Genomic DNA, 27,290 nt, shown 5'->3' with positions numbered 1-27,290 from the left:
AGGACTGATAGGATGCCTGGAACGTGTGATCCCCATGGGAAAACAGCTCTCCGTGGGGTTACAAGGCAACTGGCTGCCTCCTTCCCCATCTCTCACACACACCTGATTGTTTTGCAGCGTTCACAATGTGTGTTTGTGTTCAAATGTCTCTGCGCTTGAAGGCTTACTGTTATTCTGCCTTACTTTTCATTCTCCCATGCAAGCTTTTACTAACTTATGATAAGGGAACCACAAGATGGTTGCTGTTACTGTTACAAGCCCATGCGTCTTAAAGGGAGAGGGAGGTTCTTTGAGGTTTTTTGCTTTTTTTGTAATTGATCCTAGATTAAAATTCCACATTTAAAAATTGAGCCAGAAGAACCAAAAGTGGAAAATCTTGCTTTTAAACATTCATTCAAGGCTTCTATGATGACAATGCAGGAATTATTTAAGTTCTCAGATCCTTGTATTATATTATAGTAAAAAATGAGCCAGAGGGGCTTTTTACACTCATCTCTACTGCAGATTAGGCTTGTGTCTTGAAGGAGTACAATGCTGAGGTTTCTAGGGGGAGCTGACAGTGAAATTATGCTTCTCATCACTAGAATCCCTGTGAAAGTTTTAGGTGTTTAAACTTGTTTTGCATAATTCTCCCTACGATTTCCTGCCATGCCTTGACATTCAAAGATACCATTCCTGGCCGTCCAGCTCCTCTCAGTTCCCAAAGTTGTATGAACCCCTGACTCCAGGGGCTTCAGCTCACTCTTTCTTAGGTGATCGATTTTTGAAGCTTACCTCTCCAAGGTATCACAGTTAATAAACAAGAGGGGAAGGGAAGGGCCAAGATAAAGGTGTGTGGTGGTAGAATCCCTATTCTTTGGTGAATAGGTGTTGGGTTTTTTTCCTGAAGAAAGGGTTCTTTGAGGGACCAAACTGGTAGTCAGAGTTTCTGAATAAAGCATGTGATGAAGCATTCCTCAGGATTCTTGTGTTGCCTGTGCATGATGTTGCACTCATTTGACTAAAGTGTGTCTTAAACTTGTTTTAGTTCCAGTGTTTGAAATTCATATGAAGAGGCACTGAAAACAGTTTACAGCTCAGTCGCATCTCTGATTTATATCAGAAAGGAAGTATAAGGTTACTCTTGGGCACCTCTATGTTTTATTCAGTAGGCACTGTCTTGGCTGTTGTTATGCTGAGGTTTGAGCATAGACCTAGGAATTATCAACTGTGCTGGAACAGCTTAAATTCTTTCTTGTCATTTGGTGACCTTCAGTTCCACCGGCTCAGGTGGTGCTCTGCACCACCATCTTGAACGCACCTTAGGCTGCAAATCTTGTGACACAGATGGCCTTGATCCTCTCTTGACTGTGAGAGCAGAAATAAGATGCTTTAATTTTTCATACATTAATTTTCAGGGATATATTATTTCCTAGGCCTTAACAGCACAGAATGAAATAATTAACTCTGCGCTTAATTACAACCCCTAAAACTTTTTACAGTATCTCATTATGTGACAGTTGTGACTGAAGCTTGCTTTTTTTTTTTTTTTTTTTAATTAAATGAAGGTTAAAGATAGAGGGCAGTAAGCAAGCTTCTCTCTTCTGCTCATGTTGCTCTTGGTGCAAGACTGTCTAGTTATTCTGGGCTCCCAAGTCAGAGCTCTAGGCTGTCTTCTGGCACAGATGTGAGGCTGTTTCTGATGCTAGCATGAGCTTTAAAGATGCCTCAACTATGCCAGTAGTAACAACTCCATAGGGATGGTTCATGGCTTGATAAGCAGTTACCAGAACCTGTAGTGCTTTCTGACCTTAAGTCTTTGCTATGATGGTGGGAGCTTTGTCTGAGGGATGATCCGGGATCTAAGACAATGCTTATACAGGTGTATCTTACCTGAACATCTGTCTCATTTCCAGCTACACAAACAAGTGGAACACAATTGGCCCAAAATGAGAGTTTGGATGTTTCATCTACTAAGGGATGGTTGTCGTCTTCTACAATCTTTCTACAAAAAACCACTTCTGATCCTGGAACCTCAGGTAAGTCTTGAAAACATATGCTATATTTTCCTATATGAACAGTTAAAAAGATGCAAATAATTTTGAATCTCTTCATTTGTTCTGCATTGTCCTGGAATGAGGGCCACCTCCTTATTCATGCAGGGTATGCTGTGTCCATGTCATCTAGCTATGAAGTTATGATGAGTGATGGATGAACTTCAAAACATTCAGTTGGGATAGTCAATGTCATTACAGGAGGATATAAATTACAAAAGATAATAGCAATCTTTATATATGCTGTATGTGGTCATTGTGTAGCTTTGACTGCCAGAGAAGGTCATCAAGATAAATTCTCTGGCTGCAAAGCAAAGGAGACAAAGGAGAAAACAGCTATAATTTTTACAATTGTTAATAAATCTGGAGGGCAAGTTAATGCATATTACCAATTAAATGACATTGTTCAAAGTACAACATGGTCACATGCAAGGTCAAAAAGATATTAATTCTTCCCAGCTCCAGTCTAGTTTTCTCGTTTTTCTGGGTATGTTTTGTGTATTTATCCACTAAGGAACACTGTGGGAAATGTAGATGCCAGGTCATATGAGTGATCATTTATTATGCTTCTAGCTGGCTTAACTTTCCTCGGTCTTGAAGAACTACTTATTCAGGTTTTCTTTAAGGTCTCTTGAGCCTTCACTTCATTCAGTACTTACTTTCAGCTACACGTGTGTAAATCCAATAAGGACACTGACTTTGTTTGCATATCCCAATTATTATTAATGTTTAACATCCCTCAAGGGATACAAGACTCTTTACCACCTCTGGATAGTGTTTGTGGGAGATAAGCATGCGCACGTACTGTGATTTTTTTGCTCGTAGTGGATAGGGTTGGATATAAAAGTGGAGTAGTATATGCTCAGTGTGCACTGAAATACTTAGAAGCATGCAAAAAGATATAATAATAAACATTTTAAGGAAGTTGGGATTTTTTCATTTTTAATCCAAGGCCACTGATTTAGAGAGGTTTCTTTGCAATTATTTCAATAAACCTATGCCCCATAATGCATATATTGTGAGCTGTAGTTACTTGATTATCCTGTTGGGTTTTGTGTCTTTTGGCAGACACATGCGTGGTATGAAAACCTTACCATTGGTACACTGCAATAAAGCAGTAAATGACAATGTTTTTAATTAAAGGTTCTCTCACACAGGTAAATTCTCCAGGTTAAAATGAAATTGTAATATGTATCTGGCTATGGATCACATGTCTTGACTTCCCTATTACATTGTTTGTACAATTAGATTTTACATTTAAAACTTGCCCAGAAAGTTTTACAATGTTTCTTGGGTCTGTTTGTGAAACTCATCATCTTACTCAGCTCAGTGTGCTGTAAAACCAATAAATCTTCTTGAGCTCGGGGACTACCCATGATTCCAGGACTATAATTGCCTGGCTGAGAAAGAAAGGCCCATCTATCCAGGGGGAGTCAGTCTAGGTGCTTGGCATAGCCAGTATTCTGAGTTCCCATAAAACTGCCATTTCAAAATCACTTCCTCCAGCACCGGGATTTCTATGCTTGCACCTTTCCTGTCTCCTCACAGCACCAGCTCCTCGCTTCTTTCTTGAGCTTAAATATGCAAGAAATCCCATTACTCACCCTGATGAGTTAGGTAGCTTATCCCAAATGGGTGCACCTTTAGACCACACTTGCTCCCTTATTCTCTGTATATGTTAAAGACTTAAGGAAAAAATGTTTTTGTTCCATCTAAAGAGATTTCTTCTCCTATGTGCAAGCGCTCAGGGCCAAGGAAAGCCATATGCTGCATCCTCATAACTTTTAAAACAATACAAGTGTGAAGCCAGTTGTTTCATTCTGTACTGAGACTAGAAGAAATGCTGACTCTCTCACTGCCATTAGATTATTTCTTTCTAGTTCTTTGAAATTTCACATTCAGGGGCTTATGTACGGGCTGGATACCTTTTGTTCACCAGAGCAGAGGCTGGTACGTGCAATGGGGCTGGCGCTGCAGCCCATAGGGGATAGCAGAGCTTGCAAGCTGAAGTCACACAAGCCACAGCTTCTGCGTGGGAGCTCAGGGGAAGACAAATTAATGTGAAATGAATCCAAAACAGAATGTTTCTATTTGGTATGCTTAACCAAATAATTCAGCTGGCTAACCTCAATGCAAAGAATATATTTAGTTTTGAGACCATATTCCATTTTTTAAAAAATGCCATTTGGGTGAAAATTTCCTTTCTTGCTGCAGAAAAAGAAAAAGGCACATTTTGAAGAGAGATTTCCAGTCAGCCATATCAAAAGATCAGGGTGTGGGAGGAGTGCCACAGAGAGCTGGAGAGCAACTGAAATGAGTGGGGGAGCCTAGGAAAGAACTTGGAGAAACATCAGAGAACAGTGTTGCTGTATTAAAGAAGATTGAAACCACCAGCCACAGAGGAGGGGTTGCGTAGTGCTCACCCAGGCTAGAGAAGGCAAGAGGGACTGTTCTTAGCAAAGAGAGCAGCCTGCATGCCTGCCATTGACACATACACTTCTTTAACTTTGGCTGTCATATATAATATACTTCCTACTCATTCTCCACCTCCACAGAGGATTGCTTGCTAATATTTAATTTTCTCCTTTTGTTTAATTAATGAAAAATTGGAGATTTAATGGATCAGTCAGAGTCTAAACACATCTGAGAAACTGCAGGTATTGTAGCTTTTTATTCTGTGACCTAAACAACAAAAAATCCGTAAAGCAGTATGAGCTTAAGTTCACCCAGCAGGGTGGTAAGATCAAATGATCTATTATAATAAACTGTCAGATGAATCAACCTGCTGCATCTATTGATATCTTTATTGCACTCCTCCAATTATAAATCCTACTCACTTGATTCACAGGAGGCATCTCCCTAAGAAAAATTTTATGAGTAAGACGAGGAGGGTTTGACTGTTTCTGTACGCAAACTGCATAGGAACTTTGGATAGTGATATTAGGTAAAAATTACCCACCGTATCTTCAGCTTCTTCACAAAGAGAGACACAAAAATTAAAGTGCTTGGGAGATGGAGAATATAGCAAAGCCTCCTTAACACAATTACAGATCTATAGAATGGTCAGGGCAAGGAGGGTTTTTTAAAGTTCTTAATTTTGCTTTGATTTATATTGTGGTATCCCCTCTGAGTAATCAGCCAAATTTATTCATTTGTTTTGCCAGTGAACACAGTTTCATGTGGCTGCCCTCCAAAAAACAGAAGCAGCAAACTGCAGGGTATCCAGGCTGCTTGGGTAGCAGTCGTTGGAGAACAGAGTGGGGAGAGGTTAGTTATTGGTCTCTTTCTCCATCTGTCAAGCTTCTAATCAGGACTGAACTTACTCAGGCAGGTATTTTCAAATCAAACCATGTGCCAGATTTTTTATCCTTGTCCTTCTTACTGCACAACGAAGAGTCAGCACAGCCAGTGTTGCACACCTCACTTTTCATGATGAACCTGGAAATCTTCCCAGATTATTTATGCAGAGCATCTGCCCCCTAACTCACAGCCCCAAAGGATGTGGTAAGCTCTGAACAGGCAGCTAGAACATCTACGGTAACTATGTTAGCAAGTGAAATTCTGCTTTTCCTTCTGTCCTTCTCTTTCTGTAAAACAGCAGCATGTGACCCCACCACCAGAAAAGGCACTGGATGGTTATTTAGAAAATGCAAACTGAAAGCACCTGCTGAACTGCTCCAGTAAGCACAGCTTTGTTTGTGTGGCAGGGCTGAGCAATCTCTGAACAGAGGGTGAGCTGGCACCTTGCTTGCATACTGGAGACAGGGGGAGAGAGAGAAGGGTGTGAGATTTTTGTATTTCATTTTTCATGCTCTAGCAGAATTTGGGTGAAAAATCTTTGGGAAAGATGCTTGTAGTTTTATTGTGTGTAGATGTGTGCAGTGTTTAAAAAATAACAGGCTCAGGAGCTCCTACAGTCCTTGAAGGAAGGGCAGGGGACTGCTGTCATGTTTCCTGCCTGGGATCATTTCTGCTGTCTCAGTTTATTGAAGTGGCAGGGTCTGGCCAGGACAGCAGCGTGGCTTTTGGTTGTGCCTGCAGGTACTGAACCACAGGTCACCTGACCCTTCCTGTTCACAGAGCCTAATGTCACCTGCATACAGCTTTGACAAACATTAAGTCTTTGGGGTGAACTTGGATATCAGTCTCTGGCTTGACATGATTTTTCTATGTATTTATTTTCTCTAATTTGAGCCAAGATGGTTCACTTTGTTTACAGGAGTGAAGTTAAGGGAAACTGTATAACTATACTCTTGAGGGGAGTTTCTTAGGAAGGCTCAACTCTCCTCAGGCTTGGGAGACAAGATCTGAAGCTTCATAGAGAAGTGACCTATTTGTAAGACTTGACAAGGTCTTCTGCCTTTCTCCAAGAATATGCACACACAGGGCCTTATAGTTAGATTGTTCAACCATTGCTGTGTGATCACATGGTATTTTTTCCATGGGATCCCACTCCTTATAGGCTGAAGGAAAGGCAGTATTTGGGTAACAAGCAATCATATCATATTTGGATGTTTCCTTAATGCTGGATATGTGTCCTGCTGCGTTCTGTGCTGTGTGTCGTTCCAAACCTCCTTTGACAGGTGAGTTACTAACTTCCCAAAAGCTTTTCCTCGGCTCTTGTTGTTAATGTTGCCCAAACATGCTATAAACATTGCCTAATGAATCATCACAGAGATGCTCTCTGAGCAAGGTGACATTGCTTTTTGCAGATGGATTGATGAGATGATTAAAAGCTTAGGAAAAAAGTCTTCTCCGGATCCTAGGAAGCCAGGGTGAGATAACTGTATACCTTCATAGAGTACTTAGCATTACTAATATTTAGTATGTTCAAGAAGAGCTCTTACTGCTGACTTTTAAGTACTTGGCTTTTCAACTTGGGTATGCTTTTCAAGCATGTTTGTGATTAAAATGCAGTTAAAGCTCTGTCACATATATCATTCGCAAAAGTGGTTATTTGCATCCCAACGGCTCAAGTGATCCATGTTTTTAATTGGGTGTAGCGAGGAGAAAAAAGACCAGCCATTCTGGTTTTCAAAGCGTACATTCACAGCAGTAGAATAATGTGCTTCACTCGTGTTACAGCTCTGGTGGTAGGAGCTGTCGTTGTGCAAAGCATCAGTCCACAGCACAGAAAGTGCAGGGATGGCGTAAGAGTGGATTTGTGCTCCCTGGGGACGCCGGTTGGAGGAGGAGCATTGCAACTCCCAGGCACTCAGGGGAGAAGCTCAATGCCTGCCCGGAGTTACAGCTGCATCCATGCTGCTCCCTCAGTGGTCTCCCAGCCTGGCACAGCTGGGACATGGAGGACATGCTGGTGGTTCACGTCCTCCTGGGGAGCTCGTGGGACAGGGTCAGATGCACCACGTTCCCCACAGATGCTGTGGCAGCAGTGAACCCTGAAGAGACCCAATAGGGGGGCTTTTATGGCACCCTCCAACCTAGAGGAAGGTGACCAAACACTGTGATTTATACCTCAAAATAATGAGTGGCTGCTGAGGATATATAGTGCCTGAGGGACTTTTTTCCACAGTAATCCAGTGTGAGAGGCCTCACCAGGAGGGCAAAGTGCCAGTAACTCATCCCTGGCAAGAGACAGTCTGTCTTGTACAAACAGATAAATGTTTTGCTGCCAGTTCACGCAGGTGGATATTCTCAAAGACACAGATGAGTTAGGTGCCTGGCTCTCTTTGACTTTAGAGTGATCGCAGAAGGGATTTAATGCAATATAATAAAAATCACTGTGGGAGCAGTGGTTGTCTGTGGCTAGCCTCCAAATGTGAAGTATTCACAGCCGCTTTAATTTCCAAGCCTGCTACAGTCTAGACGCACAAAAGCAGCAGCATACTAACAAAAAGCTAACAAAAAGTTAGTGTTCTGCACCCGAAACTTGTGAAGAGGCTGCGGGAAGCTGACAGTAGTGGGCCAGTAAGCATTGTGCACAGTGCTCTGCAAGGTCCATTTCTTCCTCATTACCAGTGCTTCTTACCCCTGCTGCTCAGCAGTCTGCTAGCCAAAAGCACCAAGATAATTAATGAAGATTCATTTTTAAAGGGTTTTGTGACACTTGAAGACATGTCTCAATTAGGCATTGAGTTTCTTTTGTTAAAACACTTATTTGTCAGTTAAATGCCAGCTATTCACTCCCAGGCATTTATTTGGTTTTGGCAAGAGGAATTTTTTAGGAATGTATCAATTAATTCAGGATTTTCTTCTCTTGAGCAGAATAAAAACCTAGTGTGGGCTGGGCTTTGGATTCTGCTCCCATCTGCAAGGGATGTCTGCAGACTTTCACAGCTCAGACTTTCTGAGCTTGGGAACAGTGTCAGCATGTCAGTCCTGGGGCAGCATTTCTTGTGGGGTTACTGAGCACGTTGCTAGTTTGTATGATGTGCAGGCTCTGGATATCTAAAACAGATACTAACAAACCTGTTCCTTCTGGTTTATTACAGGCCTTCACGTGAGATCCCCAACAGAATCAACAAGTAAGAGCGATGGAAGAGTGCTCTATGCACTGATGAAAAGGGGTGGTGTGGGGTGGGAGGAGGGCAACTTCAGGGAACAAGGAGGCTCTGGGGGAAGAATGAACCTGAAGCGTAGTACAGAGAAGCAGAGGAGTGATGCTCAACTGTAGCAATGAGTAACTTTGCTGTGATTTCAGCTGAATGTGTGTTGGACTAGCAGATACTGAAAAGAAAACAGGGTGGGAGCGCAAAAATTTCAGGCCTGGTGTGTTGTGTGATGCAAGGGGAAACTGATATAAATAGAGTGTTTACCATGGAGTGTTTTCTTGTCAGTGGCTCTCATTCCTCGTCCTGTGGTTAGAAGCAGCAGGTCCCAGAGTAAGGCAAGAGTTTCCTGTGCTAGGGAACATGTATTGTCCTATTTTCCTTTCTCTGGGCTTATCAGGAAACAGTCTCTTGGGTACTGGTCCCTGCAGTTCTTGCTGCTGCTGCCAGCAAAAGCTTGTCCCCCCTGTTACCATGATGGATGTATTACTCCAATTAATTGTTGTTCTGATCCCAGATCATTCCATAGCTGGAAAATATCTTCCAGATTGACTTTCCAGATCCAGAGAAAGTAGACAGGATGGGCTGGCTTGTGAGAATCTTTACTGAATGAAGTGGGTAACTGTGTTTAAGGTTTTAATTCCTTAATCCATTTTATTCATTCAGTAGTGCTACTTTTTATTTATTGTATTTCTTATTGATGGTCTCAAGTAGTTAAAATGCTAACCTATGGATTTTTCTTTCCTGCATTATTCACCTCTTGGTCATTTAACAGAGAACTAGGAAAATAATCAGTGGATTCGAATCCTCAGTTTTTCTCCTGAGGCGATGCTGCACAAATGAAGGGATACACATTCGTGTTTTTCAGTGTAATTTGTTTCTGTTGACATTTTCAGTCAGTATCCAGGATAGCTCATTGCTGTGATAATTGCCTGCTTGCCCTGTATATCATGTAGTGTATCAGGTAAGGTAGCGAAAAGGGCAGTAGTATTTCCCTGGGAAATCTAAAGCTATCACATGGAATTACAAATTCATAAGAATTATTTCAGTCACTTGATGATGGCTCACATTTTCCATCCTTATATTATCACCCCTCAGCAGACAGGCACCATGGGAGAGAGAACTTCTGCTTTAAAGAAACATAGTGATTTTTCAGAGATAAGGGTCTTGGACAATGACTGTTTCCTAAACTATAGCATCAGAATGTCTCAGCTGTGGCTGCATTGTTTAGGCACTACACAAGCACATAGTAAGTGATCATTTTTCCCCAGGAGCTTTCAGTCTCTGGCCAGACAAATGAAAGGCGGGGAGCGGGGAGCGGTGAAAGAAGGAGAGAAAACAGAGAAGCTAAACAATCTGCCCAAAATTCACACAGCTACACAACAGTAGAACAAAAATGAAAACACAGCTCTCTCAAATCTTTCCCTTTCCACTACCAGTCAATCCACATAAATTTTTACGTAGGACCATGTGGCTCCTAGTTACCTGGAAAATCTCATGTTTGCATATCCAGCAAACCTGTGGAGAAACTGGCCCCTGGCAGTTCTCTGCTTTGCTCCTCTTGCATCAGGAGACAATGTACTCCTACATATCTGAACAGACTAGGATGTTGTGAAAACGGGAATACGGGCAATAGTGGAGAAAAAACAATCATCAAAACATTTCTCAATAGTGGGCCTGAGTTTAAAATCAGTGCAGCAAGGAAGAGGGAGTCCTACATGGTTGGGACAAACAAACCTTGTTTGTTACTCTGATTCAGCAGACTAGAATTACAAGTACTGCCTATACAAAAGCTTCTGTAAAAATAGGGACATGTCACTTGGAGACTTAGCAGAACAAAATTGTATTCAAGCCCTCAAAATGGCCCTGGGAAATTGGTTTTAATGACTCATTTAATTTCATAGCTTCCACCCATCAATTTGAGCCCTCTTCTGTTCTTTGAAAGAGGAACTGTGCACCCCTACTGGTGTGGGGTATGAGTGGGTACCTGAGCAGTGGATCAGAGCCTGCAACAAAACCTCAGTGGCTGCTACCATGTTCTTGCTACTTATATATGGAGCTATAGTCACTATGAGAACCCCTGCTTGAGAGACCACCTTACCCAGGCACCTTGGTTTGAGAGCCATTTCTGACATATAAATAAGCAATGGAAATGCTCAGCCTTGCATTACATTTGTCCAGCTGGTCAGCTTTTTCAGTCACAGTAAACACATGTTTACTCAAGCCTCCGTCCAACACGGAATAAAATCCTGTGTGCTCTATAATGTAACTAGGGAATCATCGATGCTTGCTTTTTCTTTTTTTTTTTTTTTTCTCTCAAAGTTCAGTGATTGTTTTTCCACAGACTGTATAAAACAAGGTAATAAAAATTTTGGGTTGTTGATACCTGACTCAAATGCAGATTAGCCCTTTCATGTGGAAATGCATTCACAGAATCACAGAATCATTCAGGTTGGAAAAGACCCTTGGGATCATAGAGTCCAACCATCAGCCCCACCCTACAAAGTTCTCCCCTACACCATATCCCCCAACATCTCATCTAAACCACCTGTAAACACATCCAGGGATGGTGACTCCACCACCTCCCTGGGCAGCCTATTCCACTGTCTGACCACTCTTTCTGTGAAAAATTTTTTCCTAATGTCCAGTCTGAACCTCCCCTGTTGGAGTTTAAAGCCATTCCCTCTTGTTCTGTCACTAATTACCTGTGAGAAGAGACCAGCACCAACCTCTCTACAATGTCCTTTCAGGTAGTTGTAGAGAGTGATGAGGTCTCCCCTCAGCCTTCTCCTCCTCAAACTAAACAGTCCCAGCTCCTTCAATTGCTCCTCACAGGATTTATTCTCCAGGCCCTTCACCAGCTTCATTGCCCTCCTCTTCACTCGCTCCAGCACCTCGATATCTCTCTCATATTGAGGTGCCCAAAACTGGACACAATACTCAAGGTGTGGCCTCACCAGTGCAGAGTACAGGGGGACTATCGCCTCCCTACTTCTGCTGGTCACACTATTTCTAATACAAGCCAGGATGCCGTTGGCTTTCTTGGCCACCTGGGCACACTTCCGGCTCATGTTCAGCTGCTGGTCGGTTAGAAACCCCAGATCCTTCTCTTCCAGACAGCTCCCCAGCCACACCTCCCCAAGCCTGTAGCGATGCATGGGGTGGTTGTGGCCCAAGTGCAGGACTTGGCACTTGGCCTTGTTGAAGCTCATCCCCTTGACGTTGGCCCATCGATCCAATCTATCCAAGTCTTTCTGTAGAGCCTCCTTATCTTCATGCAGATCGACACTCCTGCTTAACTTGGTGTCATCTGCAAACTTACTAATGATACACTCTATGTCCTTATCAAGATCATCAGTAAAGATGTTGAACAGAAATGGTCCCAGCACCGAGCCCTGAGGAACACCACTTGTGACCGGCCACCAGCTGGATTTAACTCCATTGACCACCACTCTCTGGGACTGTCCATCCAGCCAGTGCTTGATCCAGCAGACCGTACCCTCATTCCTTTAAACCCTGCCCTAAAAAATGCCCCACAGGCTCCCAACAGTCATTGCTGTCCCCAAATGTGGCAGAGAGAGCACACACATCCCTTTATAACACTCAACTCTCAAGAACATTGCTAGCTACTAATATTGCACTCCTTTGGACTTCTTCATCTGTTGTTAGCTCTTTTAATTAGCAGTGAAATATTTTGGTGTTTCTTCTTTTGGAGGCAGGTCTGATTTTCGCTCTCTTGTTTATTTGCTTGTTAAGAGTTCTCTTCTGAAGTTGAACAGTACCTTAACCTCCTACAAGTGAAAAAGTTTGGATCTCATAACCTAAGTGAACAAACAGATGATCCTAGGGAAGGCTGCAAAGTGTGTGTTTCTTCTAGGCCACACTAGATCAACTTTTCCTCCCCTCTTGCCAAGTTATCCATGTATCATTGAGAACTATAGCTGTGAAGCACCAAATGGCTCCAGAACCGGGAACATAAAAGTTGTTTTGGGAGGGTAATTTTTCAGGTGGAGTTGTCTGGGGACTTCTGGCATTACATGTTAACCTGAAAGGCAATATTTCTTTTGCAAATCTAGTTTCTGACAGTCCTGAAAACGATTCTGGAAAGAAGAAGGTGACAGGGATTGATATCCACTATTCTAGTGAGTGTTCCTACTTTATTGTCCAGCTTTTGAGTTTCAGTCAATCAGTTTGGCTTTCAATGAGTGATTGGAGTAGCACAGAAATGAAACTGGCAGCTTTATTTCTAGCCATACCAGATGTAGACCCTATTACAAACCCAATTTGACTGCCTGTTATAAAACTCCACTCAAAGGGAATCAGAGCTTAACAAGTTGACACCACTCTTATTGGAGAGCAGCACAATTATTCCCAAGGACCGATTCCTGATTCAAAGTGATAAAACTAAAAAAAAAAAAAAAAAGTGAACTCAGTCATTCCATGTGAGAGAAGACACAAAGAAACATACTAAAATGTTGTTCATATATTGTTATGAGTACATATTATATGAATATATTGTTCTGAATGTATTATATTAATATATTGTTCGTATTGTCATGGGAGAGAAGGACTAGGAGGGAGTCTTCTGCAGACTCTTCAAGCACTTGATATTTTCATGATGCATGTTACTTAATCTTTTAATATTATGCACCTCTAGGGCAAGAGTGGTGCTGCAGATCTGCTATTTCCTACCCGAAGTACTGGTTTAGCAAAATATGTTTGATGTTTCTCCACTGTAAGCTTGTCTCCACATTCTCCCTTTAGTTCCACAGATGCACACACACATCTATATGAATATTAAATATTAATTGCATCAAGAGCCATTGAAGATGCTATTTCTAAATATCGAACGGGTATGATGGCTGATGCTGTGGAAGGCTGTGGGAATGCAGCCGCAGCCTCCCCAACACAGGGCTTAGGCCAGCAGGCGAGAGAGCGCCTGCTAAATTTGACTGTGGTCGATGGCTGCCAGAAAAAAGATAAATGAGGAGAAGCTGGGCTTATATATTTCCCCGGGAAAGCTTCTCTTCGTTACATAATTCTTTCCTTTTTGCTTCTTGGCTGGGAAACACCTGTCAGGAAATGGCAGATGGTGGGAAATAATAAAAGGAAAGAAATGTCCTCATTTAAAAAGGAGATCTTGTATTTTCTATCCCTGGTTGTAAGTGCTGTGGGGAATGTTACTGAATTATGTAACTCCTTGGTGTCTTTCTGGGTGTACAACGTTAAAAGAGAAATAATCGCTTCAGTTGCTGAATTTCAAATGAGTCTTGTTTTCAAAAAAAAAGGAAAAAATAAATTGCGTATCAAAACTTTATTCCCAAAACATGACTGTTGCAAAACCTTTGGGGGTCATCAACACTGGGGGTGAATTGTGAATGTTTTGGTTGAGATTATGGTGCTCCCAGTGGGGCAGGTGCTAAAACCTCACTCTCCTACAGAAAAATGGGTGAAACCAGATCCGCGGGGCGGTGCGAGTGTCAGGGTAGGACTAAGGGTGGGAGAAGGAAGGTGCCGAAATCCTCCATCCACAAAGGAGGCTCAGTGGGTGCGGGAGGAATAACAGGAGCAGCAGGTTACCCTGCTCCAGATAAATCAGTAACATTTGGTGAAGTGGAGCTGGAGGTGCCTCTTGCCTTTGTGTGTGCAAGTGCCTGTACAGGGAGACAATGCAAGCCAGGCTGAGCAGACAAAATTATATTCTCTCTCTTTTGCAGGTGTTATCTTGCCAGTTGTCATCACCTTGATAGTCATTACCCTCTCTGTCTTCTCACTGGTAGCTTTGTACAGAATATGCCAGAAGAAAACTCCAGGTATTTGGTTTGCTTTCTCTGAGGGGAGAAAAAGATCAATATGTTTTTTATTATTCAAAGATCTCTAGGGTCTTTTCAGATTACCTTAACTATAGCTGTTGCAGTAGTCTGATAGGAAAGCTTCACATATTTCAAAGTATTTTGCCTAAAGTGAGAAAGTAACACTTCATTTTCAAAATCAGTAGGAAAAGCAGAGGCAGCAAAAATGTCTCTGATTTTTGGAGAATATATAATGCCGTAAAGCTTTTTGTTCATGCAGCTACAAAGAGCTAACAAACAGCTGTGCTAACATAATCAGTCAATCAGGTAGAAAAAGACAGTGAAAACTAAGTTTGGAGATATTGTTTAACAAAATAACTATATTTATTTTATTTCTGTTCTAGATGCAGGCAAAGAAATACAATGCTTTCTTTTAGGAAATACCTGATAAATACATACATACACACACATTTACATTATGTATAACTAAAATTTTCCAGTTATAGTATGACGTACACAGGAGCAAAACCTCTGAGCAAACAGTATTTTCAGAAACAGTAATTTTGACAGAGCAGCTAAAGCCAGTAGCTGTTTCACTGCTGTCCATGAAATACTTAAGATAACAGGGTATAATTCCATTAAATTCCATTTGCCAAATGTTTCAAAGAGTTACCTGAGTGGGCCACAGGCAAGTGCAATTCTCTGTTAAATGAAAACCCAGATCTGAATCCAGACTGTGGTTTTTCTCTCCCTGTGAGCTGGCATGAGTTAGGAGACCTGTACAGCACTTCAACTGTGAAATCACCAGGCCTTGGAAATATAAAATCACAGCAGGGTGTTGAAGCTGTAGACCAAGGCAAACAGTGTGTCGCAACCAATTTAGCCAATGACATGGAAAACCATTCCCAGATAAACAGAGGAAGGTGTGATTCTTGCTTAGGAAATTACTGAATAATTGGAGTCAGGAGATAAAGATATGAGGTGAAGAATACTTCCTTGCCAGCCCCCCCCATGCACAAGTGCCAGCAGGCACCATACAAGCAAATTCACTTGGAAGCTAGAGTAGATGGGTATCTGTGGTGCTTTCTGTAGGATTTGCCCAGGGCCATCCAGTGTACTCCCTCTGTGGATGGAGAGCTCTGTGCCCAGTGCCATGGGGATAGAATTGGCTCCATGACTCTGACGTAACACTCTGCCCCCATCCATCTGCCCACACTTGCACATAAGAATAAAATACATTTGGTATATGATTCATTTTGGGGAGAAGCCTGTCCTCGTTAAAGGAGATGAGAGGCTGTGTTCTCAGATGTTGTGCCAGGGTAAACCCCCCAGAGCGTACAGCCTGGCAGCTTGTTCCCTCACTCCCCTCACTCTCTCTTTTAGCTCAGTTGTTATGTACTCGAGAACTGTTGCATGCTCACCTCCTCTGTGCCAGCTACCTGGGGATTTGGGAGCTGCAGGGAAAAAAGTGCTTCTGCTGTCCTCTTGCACAAGTCACATATCATTCCCCCTAGTTTCCAGAAGTGTTGGTTTGAGAAATATCAGTTCACTTTCATAGAGGACATGCCTGTCTTTTGGGAAGATGAACTAGGAAAGTAGCAATTACTATTCAAGCTGGTTGATTGTGCTAATGTACTTAATGTAATACTGCTTTCTGCTAGCAACCACAATGGCTATGTCTAAATGTTTACTTGAGTTTCAGCAGTCAAAATGATACTAACTTTGTTCCTTATTCCAGAGAGACAAGAGAACGGCACTGAACAGTAGGTTGAATCCTGTGTTTTCATTGCTTTGAGATCGATCGTGGGGCACTTGTGAATGCAGCAGATTCTGCACGAGATTTTCTTTGATCTTTCTCTGTTTAAACATAATAAGCCATTGCCACCCCAAAGAGAAATATCATGTTGAAAGGGATGCACTTGCAGTTATTGCACACTTATATGCATGCTATTCCAGCATGGATAGAAGCTGTTCCAGCATGGAGAGAAATGTGATGGCTCTCAACTGTTTTGCAGGGCCCATTCTTTTTTCTCTTTTATTCAATTTTTGTCTCACTTATTTTTTTCTTCCCCCTATCCTTTCCCATTCCCCTTCTTTTGTTCATGTTTTTTCTCTTTTTAATTCTCTTTATTCTGGATTATTTTTCTCTTTCTTTTTCTTGTGTCCCCCATTATTTCATGTTCCTCTGTTCCATTTTCTCTTCACTAGGCCATTTGCAGAGGCTCAGTTAAAACAGTATTGGCATAAGGAGTTTGAGGAGAGTGAAACTGAGAAAGATCTATTAGAAGATATATACTAGAGGCCATTGAGTCTGGCTGTGGCCTCTGTTTTGCATCGCCAAAAGCAACATTTGGACTGCTGATTTACTTGCTAGCCCTGACTCCATGGACATCTGAAGTGGTCCTTCATGCAATTCAACATGGCTAAAAGCCTTGTATTGACAGAGAAAAAAGATGACTCCCTCTTTTCCCACAGATGTACTTCTTCTGTGGAGCACTAGATTGAACTTGGAGTCGTGCAACTTGATTTATTACATATTTTAAGGGAAAGGTGTTTTCAGACATATTGGTATATGATGTTTTCCACCACCAAGGCTTACACGTGATCCCATGCAAAGCCCGTTTGAAGCCACCAGTGTAGACTGACATAGGTGCTGCCTCCTCTGGATCATAATCGTAGAGTTTTGTTTGGCTGATCAACAAGCATACTGACCATCTGCTCAAATGTTTTCTGACTTCAACAGGGCCCAGTCAGATAAAGAAGGAGTCAAACTTCTTTCTGTGAAGACAACTTCTCCTGAGACTGGTGAGTGTTTCCTCTGTGTGTATCATAGAATTATAGAATCGTTTATGTTGGAAAACACTTTTAAGATCATCAAGTCCAACATCAACCTAGCACTGCCAAGTCCACCACTAAACCATGTCCCTAAGTATCACATCTACATGTCTTTTAATTACCTCTAGGGATGGTGACTCAACCACTTCCCTGGGCAGCCTGTTCCAGTGCTTGGGAACCCTTTCAGAGAAGAAATTTTTCCTAAGATCCAATCTAAACCTGCCCTGGTGCAATTTGAGGCCATTTCCTCTTGTTCTATCACTTGTTACTTGGGAGAAGAGACCTAGTGCCTAGGGCATGCTTTCTCAGACCATTTGGCATTATACATAATTTCATTATGTTCAAATCACAGCTCTTACTGTCCTCAGTTGCAGTTATAAATGCTTGAGACTTCTGTATTTCAGACCCTGGGCCTCGTCTATCTTCTTCTCCGGGCCCAGAGAAGAGCAGTTTTGGAATGTTATGTCCCGTCAGGTCAAAGTCACTGCAAACAATTCCTCTACAGTGCAAATCCCCAGGTTGGGAACCTGTAAAGCCGCAGTGCAGCTGCACTGTGTGTGGTATTGGTATTTGTGAGAGAGAAATATGACTAGTTTATGGAAAATAATTTTTTTAATTCACTCATGGTAACTGATCTACAACTAGGCATGTTCAGGAGTAACCATGATCATGATATTTATCAGCTATATCTGGCTATACAAGGAAGTTTGAGGACTGGTAATATCCCAGGGGCTGAAATGTTTGGGAGTCAGTGCTGTATGTAAACAGGGCTCTGCTGGAATTGGTGTCGGCACTGTTCAGTCAGCCCTGTACCCAGCCACCCTTTGCATTCAAAATCCTACTCTCTTTATGAATTCCTCTGTCCTGTGCTTCAACTGATCGAGTTTCTTACAAAATACATGGTAATAAAACCTAAAAGAACAGAGGTTATATATAACATGCACAAAAGAAAGCAAATTCTCATCACTATAACTGAAGAGATGGATGCAGTTGTAGGTTCTGCAAGAAATAGAGTAGCACAAAATAAGACCAAGGCAGAACAAAATTCTGACTAATCTGATTCCCAGCTGTTCAACAAAAAAACAAAAAAATGAAACCTCTCATGGTGAAACTTCCCCCCTTCATCCATTGCAGTTTGCTTCCTCAGCTGTATAGGTCCCACCTTTGTTCTCGCTTCATGTGTAGGAGTCCTCCAGGAAAAAGGGCCTCTTACTTTATGCTTTCTTAGGTATAAAAACCTTTTTTTTAAGGTTTTTGGCCATCTGTTTCCCCTACTGACATTTCAGAGGTTGCCCGATAGCTACTCTCCCTGGAAGTCCTCTGAAACACAGAACTTGATTTGAACTATCCTCTACGTGCTGGAGAGGCGCAGTTTCCACTCTCCAACCTTCTCTGCAGCTCCCAGAAGCTTTTGCACAATCCAGAAGACACAGGGCAGCTCTGGCAGCCCTTGCAACAAAACAGAGTCGTGCAAGGTCCCCGCAGCCTCGCCGACACAGAGCGGCATGATAGGAGGCTAGAGGGGGAGGAGAAGGCCCTGCTCCATTGCAGGACGCATCATTCTGCCCCGCTGCTGCTGAGCAAATGCAAACTACGCTTTGGCACTTAAGTGACTGTGCTTTGGCACTTAAGTGACTGCACTTCAGAGCTTTGTGATTTGGGAACTATTACTTATTTTTTAGTATATGTCTTTGGGAGTAGACTTGTAGCTTTATTTTAAGGGGTTTGGAGTTGTGTGTATGCTTTCATTTAAAATCATAGTATTTTTTTTGAAAGTTGAATTAAATCAGAAACTGGAATTCATAGACATTTTTTGGTTGATTCTGTCCTCATACTGGTTTCAGCAATAAAGTAACTTCATTGGCAGCAGCAGAATTATTTGTGTTTTACAGCAAGGTAAATGAGAAAAGACTCAGGCTCACTGTTTGTTTTTTTTTTTTCACAAGATGAGGTCTGGTGCCTGTTAATCCAGCTACTGGTTCACCAAGTATCTGAATATCTTCCATCCAGAGGATGCTTGATATTCTTTTTTTACTGAACTATGATGTATGCATGCTATAATTGGAAGGTATGAGTCATAACCACTTAGAAGACAAGATTCTTGCCCTTTTCTCATTAATACAATTCATATTTAAACTAGTTACCATTTTCTCTTCAATTCTTACATCTGTATATGTTTCAGAATTAAACATGCTTTCACAGAAATGGAAGTCCTGTTTTTCCCTAGGTTTTTAGAGACACTTTACTACTTAAATTGAGTCTGAAAGAAGAACCTGTTTTCTTACAGAAATATTTGTCACTCATACGGGTATTTTTAAATATGTTAGGATGCCTGCCCATTTGAATAAGATTTATTTGCTTCATTAAAAGCTCGGGCATAAAGGTAAGTGTTTCTTACAGTACAGATAGAAACTTAAGAAATGGCCAACTCGTGGTCCCTCTTACAACCACCAAGAACAATTGTACTGCTTAAAACTTCTTTACATGTGTTCTTTTTCCTTCTTAGACACATAAAATCCAGCTCAATTAAAAGGTGTATTCATTATCCAGCCATTTAGAAAGCATATGTTGTAGCCACCTCGGATTGTACATATCAACAAAGCTACAAAAGGTTTTGACTAAAACTAAAAAGTTCTTAAGAGCAGCCTTAACTTTACAGATAGGCCTACATCATGATAGACCACTATCAAAGGCTGCTCAACTGCGAAGGTCAAGCACATATAAAATGAAGTTCTGCTTTGACATGTATTCAAATTAAGTTTTATTGTAAGTATATATTATATTTTTAAAAAATTTTTACTTTTTATTCCAAACAAAAGATTTTGAGATTGTATAGTTGTGTTTAAAATGTGTAAAAAACATAGATATAAAACAAATAAGAATATGACCTACAAACTGCTCAAGCAGGCAACGTAGAAAAACCCTTTGTCAGTGCTGTGCATGATATGTCTTGATCAAAGGTGATGGTAAGTTTAATCTTGCCTTATTTTGTCTATCTAAAAACTAATCAGGCTGCACATAGTCAGCTGAAAGAGATGTATGTATCCAGAAGGCTATTTATGCCATCTGCCTTGGATGTGTATCTTGGGAATGAACTAACCTGTGGAGGTCCATTGGCTACTGAAGGATCCTATTTTAGGACTTCTAAAATTAGGTTCTGACTATAAATTGAAAGATAAAAGAAAGACTCCTTTTTCAGAAGCATAGCTGAATTACATTTAACCAAGAATATTATTTCAAATACCTACAAATAATGTGAAAGAATACAGGAAAAGAACAGTGTTCAATTAAGCCTGGACTAAAGTAATGGGTTTTAATGGAGCAGTATCATCTGGAACACTAGGTAAAACTGAGCTTTAATATTATCATTCTTGAAAACTCTTCTTAGAAAGATGGAGTTACTGATGGCTATGACCTCTCAGGCACAACTGGTTGAGAATTGATGTAAAGTAAAAAAACAGACAAAGCTAAACACTTTGAATTTTTCATGCCCATTTGCCAGTGAACTGAAACACCTGATGCAAGATAAGTGCCTGTACTTGTACCTTATGTGAAAACTCAGCTTGGATAAAAATGCTCAGGGTACTGAATCATCTTGAAAGTTTTACACAAATGTGCAAATGCAGGACTTATTGCAGCCATTCCCCGTTGACTATACAGGCAAATTTAGGGTGGCTCTTCCTATGGAGAATAAATGGTCTTCTACAGTACAGAGCTCTAGAAAACCTACCTGCAAAAATATTTCTTACTTGGGATTCAATATAGCCCACAGAACTGTATGTTTAGCTTGTCAGTGGTAGATATATTTCCCGAGAATGTAAGATGGAGAGTTTTACTTGATGACTAAGAGATCAACACCATGATGTTAATGGTAAAGTATTGCCTATCTTGAAAACGTCCCTAACTACTTCTTTAAGGGTTCCTGTGTATTTCACTGAAAAACAGAGAAGGTATTGATCACCTTTTAGGACTCATGAAAAATGTTGAGGGATGGAAATTCCTCAGTAACAGAAAGGTTGAGGAATAGAAATTGGGGTAAAGCTAATCCATACAGATGGATGATGTGTGATAGAAATATTGATACCTGAGTAATGACTTGACAATTTTCTTTTATGGCCCTTGCCTAGAGTACCCATTCTAGAGCAGGTAAAATGTATGAAGGGCCTAACTAGTAGCAGCACACTAGTTCGATATTCAATAAAAAGCCTCATAGGAATGTGCAGGTGATATAATATTTCAGAGTTGTTAGGTATAATCCTGGCACCTAAGCATAAGCTGATCCATTAGGGCATGTTTCTAGCCTGTGTGTACTCTTTAGAGATGATAAGGTAGGATATGACTTACTCGGCTTGTAGGGGTATTGTCTCTTCTGCATTGAACTTACTGGAGGGATATTAAATGTGTCAAAGCCAATGTGGCTCAGATTTGGGTGACACACCGGGAATGGAAGGTGGCTGGAGAAAGGTCCATGGTACATTTCTGCATTAGGGCTTCCCAAGACACCCACTGTGGACACAAATGAAAGTTCAAGTGTTGCTACTAAACAAAGCTGGGAAAATGTACCAGGCAAACATGGATATTTGAGGAGACACCTGACCTGTCACATGTGAAACGCCCTTGACTTGTTGTAATCACATTGGAGAAGGGGATCACTCAATATCTAGAGACACTCTCAGATGGCAGTGCAGTACAAGATAGCATGACCTGAGGATATAGAACAGCCAGCATTCCCCATGTGCTCCACATCTCTTCCAAAATCTGCTGTTGGTTAACAGTAATAACAACTTTAGAGCTGTAATCTGCTGCTTCAACATAATGTACCTCCTGCCTGTAGATTTTCATAACATTTCTTGGATGTGTCCCTTGCACAAGTTGAGCTACCTACCTTGAAGACATGTGGGATTTGATGGCATAGATTAATTGGACCCTATAACTTCAGTCACTTTTGAGATGACCCTAGTTTGTGCCTGCAGCATTCCTCTGCACTTCCTGAATTTCCAAAGCCTTCTATCTTAAAGGCTTTGAAAATTCCTAGCCTTCAACATCAGAGGCTGGTGGCCGTACTATACATAGTGACCAAGCACCAAAATCATCCCAGAACAAAGAAAAAAACCTTGTTCTCCTTCAGCACAAAACCTCGCCTCAGTCATTGGAATACACGTGAAGTTCATCACCTGACAAGACACCCCACTGTGGTGCTAGGGTTTGGACCTCAAAAATCCTGTGATCTCCTGAAATTATGTCATTGAACAACAATACCTTCATCACCGCTTTCCATGAATCTCCAAATACTGACACTGTTTAATTGTTCTGCCTCACACGTCAAGCCATAGATGTGGCTGTGGTACAGTGGGATGAATCTGGAGCTGGAGCAGAGGATTAGTCCTTCTTTGTTTCTATTATGCTGAGCACATCTGAGCATGGACCGTGGCATTTAAGGAGGTAAGAAATCTTTGGGTTTTACCTCATTAGGGGCCCAACCCAGGGAAATTTACCCCTGCCAGGAGCATGGTTCCATAGCAGGCCATGGGGTTTCTCAGCATGCATTGGTAATTTCATCTCTCTCTTATTTTGTATAGGATACAGGTGGATGCCTCTAGAAGCAGGTGAAGAAGCTGGGTCTCTAAGTGAGGCACTCCATCACTGAATATTCCCTTCTGTCCTCTCACTTGCAAGATAAGCAGTGCAGGTCAGCGAAGAGCAGTCTGCTGGCATACGCTGCATGCTTAGAAGTGGTAAGAGCGGGTGTTCCTACTAATGTGAGGATATGATATTGATTATTTCTTTTTCCTATTATGAGCTATACTTTCAATGTCTTATTTTTTTTCCCTGCAGGTAGAAAACCTAGAAGCTGCTTCATAGAAAAGGGTCCCTTCATGACAAAGAGATAAAGTACCTGCTTCCCTTTTCTTCTCTTTCTCATTTTCTGAGGCTCAACTTTTTTAAACCTTGTATCATATAATGGCCTGAAGTTGTTTTCTTTCTTCACAGAAACTGAAGAATAAACTTTCTCAGCTTTTTGCAGCTCGTGGCTGGATTCTGTTTGTGTTTACTCGCACCACAAAGATCTGACTGCGCACGCTTCCAGCTGAGACTTTTGGGCAAAACTGTAGTTAAAAACATTGAATAACATATGCTTTCTTCTATATTTCTAATTCAGTTAGTGAGCTGTGCATATTTGCAAGGGTTTTTAAAGCAGTCTCTTACAGTCAGAGACTGCTGAGGGTCAAGTGATGTTTTCATCTGCGGAGCATTTGCTAACGTTCCAGCCTGCAGCTTTCTGAGATGTTCCTCTGTTGGAGGAGCCACTTCCCACCCTTTGCTGGCTGTTCAGCAGCAATTGCCTTCCTATGCTTCACCTGAACATTTCCATATGTGCTATCTCTGCCATGGTGAAGCGTACAGATCCTTCTGTCCTGTGAGGGATCAGTGGTGAGGAACAGTTTGCAGGGGCATGAGTGAAGTGTATGGCACATCGCAGGTGCTGGAGCCCCTGGCCCACACCAAACCCAGACAGTGCATCCAGGCCCTGGGTCCTGCTCAGTGCTGTTCTCCAGCATCAGACATCTAGATTCATGTGTCTGCAATCATATTTTGCGAAAAACTTGCTTAATTCTTTGCTCCAAACCAGATTGCCACTCGTGAGCAATTTCTCAGCAGCAGATATTACAGTGAAATAACAGTGCAACTCATTTTTTCTTACAGACGATGTAATCTGAGATGCAGTACAACCTATTTTTTATGTCAAAGACTATTTTTAATATCCTTCCAGCTTTCCCAATAATGTCAAAGAGGGCTTTGCCCAGGTCAAAGACTTTCTGTATTTATAGTGATATGACCTGTTAACTCTCTTTTATATCATCATGTTCTGCGGTGTATGTGTATTCTGAATCAAATGGAGGGGGGAAAGGAAATTACAATGAGATTAATACAATAGTCTTCCACAAAGGTGAGACAAAGAAATGTTTGTTTCACTGTTTCGAAATTGATTGTATACAATCTGTAATTTAGGCTGATTATGTGCCCATTATTTATTCACGTATACTGGCATCAGGATGCAACATTAATAGTCAGAAAGGAGTATATTTGTGAGAGTGAAAAAACAAATCAAATACTGCACAAGTGAAATTTTAATTAAGAAGGAAACCTTGCATTCTCACTGAAGTACTGTTACTTTCCTGGTTAAACATTTAACTTTGAGGAGCCCTCAGTATCTGTGTACTCACTCTACCTCACATGCACTTAAAACAAATATATTGAAGGATCAGGGGTTATGAATACGAAATTTTTCCTATTACATCTTCCTTATCCTCATCCTTTTTAAGCATGACCACGTTCTAGAGGAGGATGTATGCAGTGTGTATTGGATCGGGCCCAGTGCCTAGACTGCTAATTTACTTGGGTAAATCAGTGATCGGGGCTCCAGCAGAAGTGTTTGAGAGGTGCCACGTAGGAGTCTGTGTGTATGAAAGACTGGCTCAGAAGCTATGATCTGAACCTGCTCAGATCCTGGATCCATGTAGCCCCAAATCCTGTCACTGAGGGAGGCTAGCATGAGATGTGAAGGGAAGGATAACAGATAGGGAAGGAGTCCAGTAATGTGTCCTCCACTGTAGCCTTCCAGCAGTCTGTGGCTTGGAGACATCCTGAATCAGAGGTTATATCTCTGGTGCTTCAGTTCTCGGTGGCTTTTACTTCCATTAATTTTTCTTATCCCCTGTGGCATCCACAGCCTCCTGTGGCAATAAGTTAGTTTAACTACAGATCTCTCTGTATTATATGACCTTAATGTTTAGAGACTTTGTGGTGCCTATGTCTTTGTGTTTACAATCCAACTGCAGACAAAAATCAACAAACAGGTGCAACACTGAAAGATGAGAGGGAGAGTAAAAGGTTTAATGGAGGTGTGCTTGTCAGCTGAAACTTCCATGTCAGTATCAATCTGATTTCATTTTACAAATATTTTGCTTAAGGCCTCTTTCTCAAACTGTGCATCGTTTCTTTCAGTTTTTGTAGAAGTGCGTGATATATATGAGGTTGGCTTCTCACTGCCCTCTGCCAATCTTTCTGAGCCCACAGCTCCTCCTCCATCAGGAGAGGTGTCACAAGGGAGGACCACAGGTAAAGGGAGTCACATTGCACTTGCAGCTGTGCAGTTGACAGTGCTTTGTTAGCTGCACCAAATACTTTCTTCCAGGTGCCTTCATCTCCCCCTTTCTGCAGTTGACTGATTTACTTCTCAAAGTAGACAAATGTGAAATGAATTTTCAGCCCGTTACCAGAAAATTACTGCCATAGTACCTATCAGATTGGATCAACTGATACATTTATGCAAGGTGCTGTATAACTATATTGTGAGAAGCTGATGGTTCAAGTCTCTCTTGATACCTTCCATCTCCTAGTGAACAACACTAGAGCTTGTGTGCCATCCTCCCCTAAATGCATAATCCAGAATCAACAAAAGCCGATTTTTCACTGATGTTGTTGTCCAGCAATTTTGCTCTTGTTGGTATATTTTGCATAACTATACCCTTTCTCTCTTGATGACAGCCTTCAAAGCATGCAGGTAGTCTATCTAGACTGGTTGAGTGCCGCTACTGCACTGCATATTTTCTCCATCAGCAAATAGCTCAATGTGAAATAATTTCTTCAGTTGATTAAAATATCATCTGTTCTAACAAAATACTAAACACAAGTATTCGTTTTTCATTTCCCTTATGGGAAGCAAGGTCTAATCCATTGGTTTTAGTGGGTGATGGTTTGGGAGCAAGTTTGGTTTTTGCAATCTTGGAATTCACCTCTGTCAGTTAAAGCTATTTTGAGATCAATAAAAATGTCTTCCCACTTGCAAGTAAGCTGAATGTTTTTCTTAATTTGCTCTTTGTGTTACAGCTGGATACTTAACAAAACATCAAACTGCTGAGCCACTAGACTCCAAAATTTTTCTAGACAACTCTCTGTGCAGTCTCAAGGCGTGCTGCAGCCCTGTATCTGAAACCATGTGTTACCTTTGTTACCCTTGAACAAAGAGCATTTGTGTTACCATTTCTTCTCCAGTATATGATCATTCTCTCTTCATCACTGAATTGTTAGTTGGCACTGACAATTATAGACCCTATAATGCAAATATCTTCAGACACATTTGCAACCATGGAGTAGTGATAACCTGGTTTTGTTTCAGAATTCTTGCAGGCTCCTGCCCTCATGGGAGTGCAGTAGCAAAGCAATGCAGAGCATCCCTGACTGCATTGAACCCTCATCGGACAATCAGTGATATCATAGGGGGATGTTGACCCCAGCAATAGTTTGTGGCAGTTCACTGTTTCCAGGGATTATGTGTATAGCACCGGGAAATCTAGATAGGGCATGTGAGTGTCTGTGTGCTACAGCCTCAGGGTCTGCAGTAAGGCAAATTCAGCACTCCTGTCCCCACCACTGCTGTTGGCAGGTACCACTCAAGCAGCCTGCCTCCTGCAGCCAGCGCGGCCTCACCCATTTCATACTCTGATCCAAAGCCTATGGACATCAGTGGGAAGCTACCCGGGGAGCTATGCTGCCTCGGGAGCCTCTCCTTAGACATGTTACTTTCCTGTGGTGCAAAGTATCAGTCTTCCATATAAGTCTGCCTAGTTTCTAGCGTAGGCAGAGCAACCAGCTCAGAGTGGATCTGATAACAAAGTATTGATACTTATTACAAATATTGAATATTATCTTCTCCATGGTAATATATTTATCAATTAATTTCTCCTACAGCACCTTTTTTAAACAATCTTGCCAATTTCTCCCATTCACACCCTATTAAATTTTCTATTTCTGTATATTGAACAAAGAAAGTAAGAATATGCAGAAGGAAGAAATAATAAAGGGAGAAAAAAATAAATTTTAAAAGAAATGAGAGTTCTTTAAAATCTCATTCCTTTGTTAGTACAATTTAAACTGGTTGACTTGAGCTTTTCAAACAAGATTTTTATCTAACTAAAACTTTTCACCTACCAAAAATGTATAAATCTTGTTGAAATGTTTCCATTTTTTCTACCAGAAACTTTTGCTTTCCTTTTCTTTAAAAAAAATATATTATGAATTATTGAAGTAGTTGCTGAAGGCCTTTTTAACTAAAATTT

The 27,290-nt window shown here is 41.3% G+C and overlaps 1 protein-coding gene and 1 long non-coding RNA gene across 3 annotated transcripts in view; both read left to right on the top strand.

The window, feature by feature from the left end:
* Positions 1-27,290, top strand: part of EMCN (endomucin) — a 56,909-nt gene that overhangs the window by 25,459 nt on the left and 4,160 nt on the right. The window contains exons 5-11 of one of the 2 annotated variants that reach the window (XM_074823172.1): positions 1,896-2,018; positions 8,486-8,518; positions 12,619-12,684; positions 14,260-14,355; positions 16,073-16,097; positions 17,078-17,139; positions 25,177-25,290. In XM_074823172.1, the coding sequence (XP_074679273.1) occupies positions 1,896-2,018; positions 8,486-8,518; positions 12,619-12,684; positions 14,260-14,355; positions 16,073-16,097; positions 17,078-17,139; positions 25,177-25,290 (519 nt within the window). The remainder of the gene's footprint in view (positions 1-1,895; positions 2,019-8,485; positions 8,519-12,618; positions 12,685-14,259; positions 14,356-16,072; positions 16,098-17,077; positions 17,140-25,176; positions 25,291-27,290) is intronic. The other variant, XM_074823174.1, reaches the window with a different exon arrangement.
* LOC141922301 (uncharacterized) lies at positions 21,338-23,193 on the top strand. The gene is made up of 2 exons (XR_012622946.1): positions 21,338-22,611; positions 22,749-23,193. It is a non-coding gene; the product is annotated as an uncharacterized LOC141922301 (long non-coding RNA).

Source organism: Strix aluco, chromosome 4, assembly GCF_031877795.1.
Source record: "Strix aluco isolate bStrAlu1 chromosome 4, bStrAlu1.hap1, whole genome shotgun sequence".
NCBI classification, from domain to species: Eukaryota; Metazoa; Chordata; class Aves; order Strigiformes; family Strigidae; genus Strix; species Strix aluco.
This window is presented reverse-complemented; position numbering and strand designations above follow the sequence as displayed.